Source organism: Bacillus rossius, chromosome 1 (genome assembly GCF_032445375.1).
Source record: "Bacillus rossius redtenbacheri isolate Brsri chromosome 1, Brsri_v3, whole genome shotgun sequence".
Classification (NCBI taxonomy): domain Eukaryota; kingdom Metazoa; phylum Arthropoda; class Insecta; order Phasmatodea; family Bacillidae; genus Bacillus; species Bacillus rossius.
Window position 1 is genome coordinate 47,028,599 of NC_086330.1, and position 14,307 is coordinate 47,042,905.

At 35.7% G+C, this 14,307-nt stretch overlaps 1 protein-coding gene across 1 annotated transcript in view; it reads right to left on the reverse strand.

Moving 5' to 3' along the window:
- Positions 1 to 2,546: 2,546 nt before the first annotated feature.
- LOC134527624 (laminin subunit alpha-1) overlaps positions 2,547 to 14,307 on the reverse strand; it is a 597,962-nt gene continuing 586,201 nt past the window's right edge. Inside the window, exons 40-44 of the mRNA XM_063360509.1 lie at positions 13,486 to 13,773; positions 11,076 to 11,238; positions 7,110 to 7,243; positions 5,011 to 5,239; positions 2,547 to 4,109 (exon numbers count right to left, since the gene is read on the reverse strand). Of these exons, the coding sequence (XP_063216579.1) occupies positions 3,964 to 4,109; positions 5,011 to 5,239; positions 7,110 to 7,243; positions 11,076 to 11,238; positions 13,486 to 13,773 (960 nt within the window). The 3' untranslated portion in view covers positions 2,547 to 3,963. The remainder of the gene's footprint in view (positions 4,110 to 5,010; positions 5,240 to 7,109; positions 7,244 to 11,075; positions 11,239 to 13,485; positions 13,774 to 14,307) is intronic.

The following is a 14,307-nucleotide window of genomic DNA, read 5'->3' on the forward strand; positions in this document are numbered from 1 at the left end:
TCAAAAAATATCGGTTTGAATCATATCTATGTACACTAAGAGCTCACATGCTAAATCCATGGGCACTGACCATATATGTAATTGAAATTCAGCAGTTGCTTTTGAGGTATTTATCAGGTTGGCAATGAGTATTAGAGGCCAATTTCCAAGATAACACATTCAGCATGTCGCATCACTGCTCTGTAATTTTATAAAAACAAAAAATGCAGCATATCAGTTTTACCATTATGTTGGTGGAGTAAGTATTACAAAACAGTTTTATAATAAATATAGTTTAAAAAACTAAAGAAACATGCTTTTAAAGATTATCAAACTAAAAAGTTAAAAATAATTTTAAAATTTAATTTATGACAATAGTATATAAGCAATACCTACTAGTATAAATGAGAAAAAAAACTTGAGGCGCTTTGTGCCATATTTTTTGTATATTAAGCGTGGCCGGGAGTAGAACCCACGATCGCTGACTACAAAAGCTGACGTCTCAGAAGTCGCGCGCCTTAGACCGCTCGGCTAACGAACGTGATGAAATTGTTGGGACATTTTACAGTCATGAGTCACTCACTCTTAGTCAAAAGAGTTACAGACGGACAGAAAGAGTTACAGATGGACAGACAAACATACAGGTGAAGCTAATATAAAGCATGTAAATAAAGCATGTAAAAAATAGAAACAGTGATACCGGAATTATCTGTTTTAAAAATGAAATGGGACTAAAAATGAAACCATAAAATATTGTCTCTACTAGGGACAAGATTTATGGTGAAATGCAATGTAAACCGAAATAACAGCAAAAAGAATGTCAATGCACCATATAGCAAGTAATACACCATCAAGTTAAATCATTAAATCAGTGTTGTAGCAAAATTTTACTTAAATACAAAATAAAAATTGATGTATAACTTTAATAAATGTTATCTTGTCAACATGAAGTTTGAACTAAAATGTATAGTGTAAAAATGGATTGGAAAAAATTAATTTAACTTTGTAACTTATTTACACTCCTGAGTCAGTACATTTTCCACACAACACCTTCAAAAATTTATCCTTATTCCATATTGTTCTTCCCTAGACATACTTATTACAAATTACTAAATTGTAAAATTGCATCTCATGATAGTCAAAATATTACTATTTTGGTGACATTACTATTTAGTATTTAGAAATGAGTCTAATATTTGTTGAAAAAAACACTATGAATGAAATGGATTTCTAAAAATGAACACAATAAAATTTCCTGAGCAGGGCCTCAACATTAATGAAACTACATAGTATACTGATTACGCCAATACAAAAATGTAGGGTTGTATTTCAATTATTTATGGACCTACTAACAATTTGAATACTGGCTCTTAATCACATGAAAGTATCCCCCTGAAATTAAACTACAAACTTGGGCAGTCAACTACCTCGCACAGCATCAAAGTTTCAGAAATGTGTGTTGTATAGGAGAGAGAGAAAAGTCAGCCATCACTGCCACTGAGGTGACGTATGATGAATGGCGCCAAATATTATACTCTAGGGACAAAATCTGTCTGATTGACCTGGAAAATGTACGAGGTGAAGCAGTGACTGAATGCCTTTGGAGGAGGACCATGGTTTGTGCAGGAGGGGGGGGGGGGGGGTTTGCTATGTTTTCCCCTCCCCCTTCCTTCACAAAATTCCAAAAAAAAATCTTTAAGAATCTATGAAAGAATTTTAATGCAAACAGTGGTAAAAGTAGTTATATCCCCACCTCCCTCCTGAAAGAACTTCTGCGTACACTCCTAGAGGGGGGAATGAATATGGGAGTACCAAAAAAAACTTTAACCCTAAAACCCTTACGGTTCTGTGCAAGGTGCATCTCGTTAGCAACTTGAGAGTCTTAGCCAAATATGGGCCATAGTGGTCAGACCACTGCCTCCCGCTGAGGCAAACGGGTGTTTTGATTTCCAATCGGGCCAAACTCTTCATTTTACGTGAGTGGCAGATGCTGACCTGAGCCTATGGGTTTTCTTGGTGGTACTCAAGTTACCCCCACCTATTCATTTAATCGAAGCTACATTCTTATCTCATCGCTTCCCGTGAGCAGAATTACCCCTCCCCCCCCCCCCTCCCACCCCATTTTCATCTTGACCAGGATGCCAATGAGAAGTTAGCTAACCCCTTATTAATTTTAGCCAGATCCAGGAGCATACAAAGAATGTTATTTCAGCAAGGAGAGGTTGACACAGAGGGGGGGGGGGGGGTGTAAGAGAACAGCTTTACCTGCTGTTTGCTTTCAAATTCTTTCCTTTTGAAGAGAATGATAGAATTTTTTTTTATTTTAAGGAATTTTGGGTGATACTCTTCCCCCCCCCCCCCCCCCCCCAAAAAAAAAATAAAAATAAACCCAACCCTGGCAATATTTGCTGGTTAAAACCCTGCCTGTCATTAGTGGAAACAGAGCAGTCGACACCACCAAGGCATTACTTAAACCAAATGTTAACTTTATGAAAATACTCTATCATAAATGTTTATTTGTAAGTTAGCATTGGATTTGCGCACACACACACACAATTTAAAACTGGTTTTAAGAAAATGTTTTTTATTCATCTTGATTTTCAATTTTTTTTATATTACAACTTTAAATACAATGGTAAAATAAATTAACTTTTTTTTAGTTACATTATAAAAATAAATAAAATCTGACTACACTGCATTAGTAAAATGCAGACAATTTTATTTTTGTTACTGGCAGTGTATATGCTCTTGAGGCAGTAATCATTTAGACAAACTATGTTCAGGGATTGTTTTGCAACAACATGAAACAACCTGACAAGTTTGTGAACTTTGTAATAACATCCTGCACCTGTAGTAAAGTGAAAATTTATTACAAAATACTTGCCAGATATGTTTTTAAATTGAACGAGAAATAATTAAAGTTAACATAAATGTTTCAAGTATAGGCCACCAACTTTTTTTAAAATATAATTTAATGTTAGTACTTAGATGATATAATTTGTACATATGTAATTTTTTTTATTTAAAATGCTTCAGCGATGGTTTAAAGTGATCTTCCAATTAGGTAAAGTAATTAATGATTTTAGTGCAAAAAATGTTTTTCAAGTTTTAAGTACACAGTTAGTGTGGAAGGTATATCTTGACTTTTCCAAACTATAGACAGTAAAGGTTTAAATTTTTTTTTCAAACTAGTGCTACAAAAATATGTTTAAAACTACAGTGAACACCACTGGACTTTTTCATAGCAAAGGAGACTAAGCAGACCAAGTATTCCTTACTTAAACAGAAAAATATAATTCGGCTGCTTTAGTGCTGCATAACCTTCAGGCATATAAAAAGTATGTGACAATTTTATATTAGGAAAATTAATGATGATGCACACATCTTAAATTTTTTTATTATTAAATTATGGAAAAGAAAATTCTAACTTGTGTAAGAGCTTACTTTGCAATGGAACATTGTTATTTTGGTTCAGTATATTGGCCTGGAATATCACGAAACTGCTGATAACATCAGATGCTCCACTTACAGAAATATTTCTTTAAAATAATTTTTTGGGCATTTCTCAACATTAATTGTGTTTAACTTTTGTGGTTTCCCTTCTAAAAAAAAATGTTAAATTTAACAAGGTTACTTTTTTTCACAAAATATAATTTATTTACTGTCCCTTTATTTTGTTAATTATCATCGCAATTAAAAAAAAAGACAATTAGGGCTATGTTTTGAGTAAATTTGAAAAATGTGTAATTTGAAAAGAAATTGGAAGAAATTGTAGTGTGCCTTTTTTTTTTTGCACTCTTAAAAGTAATACTGTGTTTGTGGATTGGTCTTGCAGATAGGGAAACGACACGTATATACAAGTAGCATCTGCAGGGACAACAGAGACACAGTTTGAACTAGATGCTGGCAAGAATACTGTTTCGTAGAATGTGCTGATGGCGTTCCCGGCAGAAGCACTGTTCCGCGAGGCGTCACGGGGCCCCGTCACGGACTGATGGGGCACGAGCTGAGGAGGATGTTGTGCAGGCCAGCCATGTCCGTCCAGTCCTTGCGGGCCGCGCCAATCACCACGTTGCGGATGCAGCCCTTGAAGTTGTCGCGAGTTTCCAGGGTCCCGGATGGGGCGTTTTCTGTAAAGCGATTCAACCTGATGAGTTTTGCCTACAATATTTTAAAATATTCATTTCACTGTAACATGGCAGAAACTAATTTTTTTTAACTACCGTAAAACGAGGTGAATAGAAACAGTCTGCTAAGAAGGTATTTATGAATAAAACCATTAATTTTTAATCCTTATATTTTTAAAGTAATTTGCCAACATTGTTAAGAATGATTTTTCATTGAAGATTTAGTTTTTCTGAATCTCTAAATGGACCGTTTCTATTCACCGTGCGAGTTGAACGGCAACACTACGACATGGGATCCGGATTTGAGTCCTCCTCCTGTTAGTGACTACTCGGGTACTTTATACTTTTTTTTAATGACAGTAATAGGTAGTAGATTTTTAAATCTGTCTCATTACGTTAATTAATTATAAATATCACTCCTTAAGAAACACCACCTAAGTGACTTTTTTTTTTTTTTAAATTTGATTTTTGTTTCTCCATGAAAACTTAAGCATTTAGCATTCTCTAAGAAAGTAAATTTGCTGAAAATCCAACAGAATGCATTGCTATGGCTTATTTCTAACACCGCCTATCATTCAGTTTCAGCATGGCGCATAAAGTTATTGAGCTCTCCTGAAAATTTTCCTTTTTGTCACTAAGGAGGTGTTTCTTAAGTGACGGACAATATATAGTTTTGGTAAAATCTGTAAAAAGGGAAACTTGTTATTAGCTTCACTGAAATTATGTAGTAAGTACTGTGTACATCTAAAATTCTGTTACTATTTAAAAACTTAATTATTAATGATTATCATTGTCTCTTTATGTGTTTGGGGTCAACATAAAACTTTTTAACTTATTCCACAATGTCAGTGCCAGTTTGTTTAAATATTCTGGAATCAATTTTACTTAACACCATCCAACTGACCTGGCAATCCACCAATGTATAGAGGGCTATTAGTTTCTGCTTCACTTAGCAGTCCATTGCCAGAGTGACCGTATGTTGAGTTCTGGCTGTCCACCTTTAAGGTCAGTTCGTCGTTCACGAAGTAAGCTTTGATGGAATGCCACCTGTTGTCGCACAAGGCGAAGGGTGAGGGGAACCCTTGCACCACTCGTAGTGGCCGCCTGTCACCGATGTCTACCACCATGAGGATCTGTCAAAAACAAAGTTGTTAATTAGAATCACCAAGCAGTGATCATTCTTCAATCATCACCAAAATGGGTACTGTTAACTGTATTAATACAATTGAGATATTATACATACATTTTAAACCTAATTTAACTTTTTCATATTTAATTTTTTTTAAGTGTTAACTGCCATTTATTAGTAATAACTATAGTTGATTTAGATTTAAAAAAAAACTTATAATTTGTTTAAGATCTATTCTTAGAAAATTTTATAACCCGTGGGTGTCAAAATTAATTCTCTTGTATGTTTAGTAACAGGTGTGTGTGTATCATGTGAAACAAGGAAATTCTTTATGTATGTATATACCCACACACACACACACACCAATCCCTCACTTAGCATGTCTTCAGATTGTGTGAATTAATATAGCGCGATGTTAATTTTAATGCCCCAGTCTTGAATAGCACGTCTGTAAATTTCAGTTAGCGCAAAATCTCCCCAGGCAAAAAAAAAAGTCAGGCATGACGCCATGAAGTCTGTTTCAACTTCTGTAAACATCACGCCAATGACCACATTACAGATGCAACCCTTGAAGTTGTCGTGAGTTTTCAGGGTCTCAGATGGGATCTTTTTGTAAAACAAATGAGTGGTGCCAATATTATTTAAAAATGCCCCATCTGGGCATCTTATAAGAGTTTTACTGAATGAAACAGATTGCCCTGATATGGTGTCAGTTGGCACAAGCATAAGGCAGGCTGTAATTTAGTTTCATTTTGTGCAGCTGCTGAAAAATAATTACTACCAAAAGTCTATTCCAAACAATTCGGATAAGCTGGAATGCATTACAATTAAAAGTTGTGTTTGAGGTCCATTTTTCTCTAAGAATTAGTTGCACAGTGAATAAGCCTATGTGAATACCAGTCCTTTTTGGTTAGAGTAGAATTTGAAAAAACATTAAAATATTTTACATTAAGAATATCAAATTCAAATATAAGGTGGACAAAACATTTTTTCTCCAACACTTTTTGATAGTAAACGATATTTTAACAAATAGTTACAATCAGTACTTCACAGACTTGGTTATAAGTACTTAATCTCAACTATAAAATTGAGTATGTTTTTGAAAGTTTTAAGATATTTAATTTTAGCGGTTGCAAATAGTTTACTGTTTGCTTGCCTTGTTTTCAACTTATCAAAATAATTTCCAGATTATAGACTTCCTTCCAGTATGAACTGTTTACTGTTCACTGTCCATAAGTGAAATAAACTCATAGCATTGTACAAAAATATTGATATATTGCAATATCGACTGTAAGACAAGATTATGTGAAACATCAATAAAAAAAAATTATGAAGATAAAAAAAACAAACATAAAATCACATTTTGGGTCCATGCCATAGAATTTTAGTGAAAAAGTTGGGATAAAATCATAACAAGTGTTTTGTATTAATATGTAACTGAATTCTCATATCTTTAATAAACTTGTGTTTTGTATTCTTCCAAGCATATTTACGAAGAATCAGTCTTATGAGACGACATCTTTAATTATTTTGTAACAATCACACGCATGCGCCCACACCGGTACGATAACGTCACAGGCAAAATGAATACCGGGGACAAACACGCATGGACGTGATCTGTCCGTTGTGGGCTCAAAACATCGTTAACGCATTATTAGTCTGGTAGTTATTAGCGATTCTATTCTGACGGTTATTTTGTCACGCGAGAAAGTTCGACCGGCTATCGCTGCAACGACCGGCTATCGCTGCAACGAGCGACTAGACGTTTTCAGGTCAAAAAATTAAATTATTCGTGGTGTTGATATTTGAAGTTTGTAATGTTTGCACAGGCCAGGTGTTTGAGTGGGTAGAGAGAGAGCGAGAGCACTAATGACCTTCCCGCTGTTGATCTCGAGCGAGAGAGCCGGGTAGCCGCGGGGCTCGCTCACGCTCAGCAGGACTCCGCTCAGCTCGGTGGTGCGGAACTCCAGCTGCAGCTCCAGCTGAGCGCCCACGAGGAACTTGTTCTCTGCAATCACGCGCAAGCAACAACCCGTGGCTCACGGTGCAGCGCAAAAGGGTTGAAAACAACAGAAAATATTGTAGCAGGTTAATGCAGGGAAGTCGTCGGAAATCGGAGAGACAAGTGATGCTCAGCGGTTCTGGCGGCATGAGCCGTAGCTAGCGTCGAAAACAATGTCGTTAGTACAAGATTTTCAAATTTTTCATTTCACATTATTTGCTATTTATTATATATAATATTGAAGCACTTTCACTTTTTAACAATACAAAAAAAAATAAAGTTACACTTTAAATACATATAAGCTTTATTTTTAGTACAATTTTTTTTTCTTCAGAATTTAAAGAAATACAGTGCCTAAGTTATGGAGATATTACTTCTCTATGGCCTAAGTCACTCATTAAAACGTACACAATTTTGAATTTCATTTGTATGCTTACAGCTCACGCTGCTAGAATTACTGTAGCAGCAAGTCTCGTGCTTTGCCCATGTTAACAGGCCTGTTTCCTATATATACTACATAATAGTTATTGTGTTAACTCAACCAATGCCAGAGGTATACATACACATAATACATACATTCTTAGTGATGTCTATAAGTTGTTATATAATTTTATATATATATATCAATGGTTCATACCTTTATCCTACTGATATATAAATGTGACAGTTTTGATGTTTGGATGATATGATTTCAATCATGTCTTTATTACTGAATAGATTTGGATAAAATATTTAATACAGCTAACCCATATATTGACTTAACATATAGGCCAGATATACTGTATTTAATCGCATAATGGCTGCCATCGCATAATGTCCGCACCTTTCTTTTTAAATACTTGAAATTAAATTTTTTAAAATCCGCATAAAGTCCACACCAGAAAAAGCAACATTGGCCACCCCTGAAAGGCACAGTAACAGGATGGAAAATTACCGACGCTGTCAATAATGCTTTGACCTTGAGTTTTTCATTTCTCCGGAGAGGTCGCTGAGAGGGTTTTGTAGCGTGGTGAAACCGACCGGACTCAGAAACTCGCATTCCACTGCGTCTTGCCTGCGACGTCACGCTAGTTGCAAGGGGATGGGCTATATATAGCACAAGCCAGTACACGTCAACTCACACTACGTCACAAAGTAGGGGAGGTAGCGGAGAAGTGGTGGGGGTACATTCGCACGGTTTTTATACATACACACAGTGGGCAAGGGACAGGGAGGGAGGCTCGCCCGCGCCGGCTAATGCAGACATTAGACATCTGCCCCGTGCCGTCAGTGGCCATATCAATGAAAGATTAAAAAAATATCTTTTCACGCAAAGCGTTTATTTTGTGTAGGCTGGCTGTGGCTTCTGAACGTAAGAGCGCACACGCGAGTGAGAGAAGAAAAAAAAAAAAGAGTGGCGTCTTCCACTAATCGCCGGCAACCAATTATCTCGTCACCTGTCACATTTCTCACATCCGCTGCTGAGGGTCGCCAGTCACCAGCGCTCTGCTAGTAAACTAATTATGAGAGAACAGTTTTTTTACTGTACACAAAACGTAAAATTTTGAGGAAAATTTTTTTTTTTTTCGGACTTCACCTCATAATGTCTGCACCCCATTTGTTTTGTCAAAAATGTAGCCTAATTACTGCGGACAGTGAATACGGTAATCATGAAATGTCATACCTAAGACTGAAAATGGGGTAAACTCAGTTTTATATTATAAAGTACTAGGAGGTAAGACATAGGGCATGAAATATTATGTGCAATTCTTTAAGTAGAGAAACAACTTTCAGATTTTTTGCTGGTTCATCACCACCATGTTTATGTCAATCAAAAAATTTTTTATACAGCATATATAATTTTAAATATGTGTTCCTTTCTGTATAGCAGTCATGTATGGCCGCAGACAATGTTATATACCGAACTTTAATCGAAACTGCAATCTATATATTAATACTTTCTCTGTGGTATTTTTGAGTAAATTATTAATGTGTTCTTCCTACTTTAACAAAGGCTAACTTTTAATTAAAAAAAGCTAAATATTCTTAAAACCTTATACTTTTTAAATTCAAGATAGCATAATTTTACACATAATGATTACCATTAATCTTGATATAAATATATTTTTTGTCATGAGATGAGTTTAAAAAAAATTAGATATATATTTGTTTTAATTTGGAGAGCGGATTCCTGAAGTAAATTACAGTTAAATATAAAAGAGGTATAAAATAAAGGAAATAAAAAATACTGGCACTGCTTAAACCAGTAAATTTTAAGTTTGAAAATTATTTGGTTTTTCTGGTTACGTACATAAAATAGAATATTATTATTACCGTATTGGCCCGAATATAAGGCGACCCCGAATATAAGGCGACCTGCAGTTTCAGGAGGCCAAACAAATGTAAAAATAATTTTTGGTAGAAATTAATGTGAAAATTCATTAGACATACATTTTGTGTTGATAAATCGTTTTTGCATTTATGTATAACAATTAATTTATATTTATCACTTTACTTATTTAAAATAAGTTTGAATGGCCTACCCTAAAAGTCAAAAGAAAACAATTAGAAAATATTTACACTTTTAAATATTACACTAGAAATTTTTTCGTGTTTACTCTAATGAAGCTGCATAATTGTCATCTTCAGAGCTGTTTATTTGTCTAGAGCTCGTTCCCCGCCGTTCCACCGATGTGTGATTGTTCATTTTTCACAGTTTACTGTATCTACGAATTTAAAATTTTTACAATGGCTATTAATCACTCTTAAAATACAGCATTTAACTTTCCGTTTGACTTAAGCTACGTATTACCACAGAACAAGGTGTATTACTATTTAGTAGTGTGTTTAACGTAAAAAAAGCAAACAAAGAATGCATCTTGCCGGAACAAAACAAGTGGCTAGCTGACATGATGAAGCATACGGCCATGAATAACTTCGGTTACGTGACCGCGTATATTTGTCCATATTACTCTCTGACAGAGAGAGTCTGTTCTATGAATTTGAAAGAATAATCTATTATAATTATGAAAGGTTTTTACATAAATAAAGAGTGGATTATTAAAATAGCTTTTGAAGCAACGTACCAAATTCCTGTTAATATGGCGTCTTCGAGCGTGTTCGGCAATGTTCGTTTTACAACAAAGAAATATTGTGGAAAGACAGTTGGCAGCCGTGAATTTCCATACATTACATCCGAAATGTTTGTAAACGTAAACAATCGTTCTGAAAATAACTGTGATATTTTAGTACAAATATTTCAGTTAAAAATCTGAAGATAAATTACCGTAAATGTTAACACGCGATTGTACACAAAGTACAAATATGAATTGTGAAATAAAAGGTTGCCATTTTGAGATGCTTCAACATTCACGTTTTTACTCAAGAACAAATATTTTAATTTTCAACTTCAAACAATTGTAAATTACTGCAATATTAGGTGGATTTATTGTTTTTCCCCGTGTGAGGTAACAAAGTTTTAGTTAATATAAAAAATCGTGAACGTTTTGTTAAACAATGTTTCTACTGTAGCTTTCAGCTTGGAACTAATGTTTGCGGTTCTGACGTCTTGGGTGCGAAAATAAGGCGACTTCCAATTTTTGCATCTCTCGTTTATGTAAAAATGGTCGCCTTATATTCGGACCAATACGGTAATTTAAAATATTTCTCAATAGGTCATGTTAGACTCAATCATGTTACAATTTTTTTTTTATTTCAATAATTTTTTTTTTGTTTGTGAATGAGTTTGACATGGTGTGTAGTCCAATCTATTGGTAACAAATAATTTTAAAAAATATATAATTATTCAATATGTCAAATTGATGATGAGAATATTCCTGGAGTACTCGCAGGCCCGTACTGTAAATGGCGTAGGCGTCCCCGGGGAAGTAGGAGCCCCGCTCCACCTGCGGGAAGCACTGCCCCACTTTGCTGTGTAGAGTCTTCTCGCCCACCAGGTCCTGGCTCTGCTTGTTGATGGCCAGGTTCCGTATGCAGCCTTTGAACCCTTCGTGCTTCTGAACCTGCGCCAACACGACAAGCACACAGTCTCGACACTTCGGTCCAGACAGCACGTCTGCAAACATCCGTCAAACCAACTTCACGACTTTCTCAGGATTATATATTTAAAAAATAATAACATAACTAGGGACAAGATTTTAGGTGAATTGTGATAAAACTGAAATAATACCGATAAACATGTCAACATGCCGAAACAAAATTTAATACACAATATGGCACCAAAATTCACTAAAACCAATAAATACAGTAGTACTAATATTTAAAAATATCAAATTCTATGAATGTCATTGATTCAGCAAGAAGTTTGTACAAAGATGTGTAAACCAAATTGATACAGAAAAAAAAATTGTTTCATTAACTTGTATTTACCTCGCTGATGCAAATATTTCTTACATAGATACACAAATGCATTATGATTATTTTTACAAATATTTAGAATCAATTATTAGTATCTAGATTAGTAGCTAGAAATTCTACAAATAAGTCTCGTTTCCCCGATTTTATTGGGAAGCAGTGGCGGTCCTATTGTTTTGGGGGGGGGGGGGGGGGGGGGGGGGGGGGGGGGAGAACCTAACGGTATAATGAAAAACAAAACTTAAAAGTACACTCCTGTCTGCATCTGACCTTTGAAGTTGGTTTAGTATTAATTTTTTTTAAAATTTATTTCTTTTTAATTTTTAGTGCACCTGCAACATGAGTAATTAAAAAAAATAATTTTTGGAAATCAGATTAAATTACATTTTAACAATTTTTTCAAAAAAATGTAAGTACGTTTGATAAACCTTTAAATTTAAAAGAGCTATGTACACCCACCCTCAAAGTAACGCTCTAATTTGTTTCAGGAAAACAGAGTGCTAATCAAAACATCACTAACTGAATACATTTTTTCCTTATGAGTGCATGCCTGTTTTTCAAAAATAATTTGTTTTCCAATTAGTTAAGCATACCTGCTAACCACTATTTCAATTAATTTACTGTTCAAGTATATGTCTAAATAATTTTGAATACATTTAAAATTAAATAAATGATGAATAACAAATATTTCAGTTCTAATAAGAATAAAAAAAAGCATAAACTTAACATTTTATATTATTAGAAGGATTATTTTTTAACCTGTTAATGTAATTTCTGACACTTGTTTACTAAATGCATGTGTGCCTCTATTGACCACTAGCGCATCCTAGTAGGTGCGAGGTAAACTATCCATGAAAGCTTCTAGTTTTACTCTCCAGAGTTGCTGCTCCCTTGGGGGATGGCGTAAATAAAAAGTTGGCTGAACACATGGGCGTCGTTAAGGATCAAAACGCAATGAAGGAAGCCAATAGCTATTAAGGAAATAGCAAAATATTGTCATCTTTAATGCTACTCATGTGCCATTGCCGTTGTGCGCGCACGTAAATAAAAATTTCACGTGAAAGAAAACAGGACTTCGAATATACGACTGCACTACTTCAAACCATGCCGTAATTTGTTGGCGTCGTTACTTGAAAACCGCGCTAATCGAACAGCGTTACTTTGAGGGGTGGGTTTAGATTGAGTATCTGGTGGTGTCATAGGCGTGCCCAGACATTTTCATTAGGGAGGGGGGCCCTGCTAAATTTTTAAATCAGAAGCTGAATTTAGAATGTTAAATAGCCTAAATACATTCACTCATTTCAGTGTTTATATTTTTGTGCAGTATCAACGAGTTATGTTTACTAGTTAATATTTATATCCGTATAATTTTAACAATCCTGACAATATTCTTTTTTCCATAGACAATGTTTAAAGGGTACTACTTACACATTTATCCCCCTCGAATTTTTCAATATCTTTGGTCCAGATCTACCTTGAAATGAACTTTTTTTTTTTGTGAATGCAAACACAACAATTCAGACAACAGAACTTTAACAAACCTCTTAATTTTTCTTTTTTTGCTTGGCCATTTTAAGGGACCTCGTGTTTTAAATAAACTAAGGCGGCTGTATTTCCAAAACGATAAAATGTTAAAAAATATTGTTAATTAGCACGCTGCAACACTGAAAAACAGTTTGAGTGTCACAGTGCCTGGAATATACGAATATTAACGAACGCATTCGAGAAAATGCCGATCTGAGTGATTACATTAGGGGGGGCCATGGCCCACCTGGCCCCCCCTGTAGGCACGCCTATGGGTGGTGTTCCATTCCAACGAAAATGTTCTGGTAATCTGCCCCTCCCCAACCTTCAAAGCTGTGTCCGCCTCCGGCGCCCCTCCCTGGGCACCTTACCAGCATCTCGGGCAGAGGGAGGTTGTTCTGCGGCAGTCCCCCGACGTACATGGTGCTACCCAGGTTCATCTTCTTGGGGAACTTGGCGCGGGCGGCCTGCGGGGGAAGGGCGTCCACCTCGACGAGCAGCCGGCGGCCGGCCTTGCGCACGGCCACGTGGTGCCACGCGCCGTCGTTGAGGCCGGACGCCGCGGCCACCTGGAGCTTCCGGCGCCACCTGACCACCACCTGCAGCCGCTGGTCCTTGAGCGCCGCCATCAGGTAGTGCCTCTGCCGGCCCCTGCTGCTCTGCTCCGGCACACACGCGCGCACACACCTCGCTTCACTTCACGGGCTGTGACAGCACTTGCAAACCAGTGATGCTTCAGATCCTAATTTTATTTAAGCTTTAATCATAAAGAGCACCTTGAATCTACCCCTTGAATCCAAATCTAGGGCTCAATGATCAACGATAAAATAATTTACAAGAGTACAAAATATTAACAATGTTGTTATAAATATTGAACCCTTTAAATGTTAAGTTCAATAATTAGATTTCTGTACCCATATATACTGAATTTTGTTCACATAATTAGATAATTACATAGTACCTGGGCGACAGAACTTCGCTCGGCGTCGTATGTTTTGTATATAAAATCATGGTTTTTCAGGGAAAAGCAAAACTTTATCAAACTACAAATTTTCACCTAAATCTTTAGAGCCGTTTCTGAGATGCCAATGTATATTAATAAATAAATAAATAAATAATTATATATACATATATACATGCACACACATACAAGAATTGCTCTTTTAATACGATTAGATTAAAGGTACAATTTT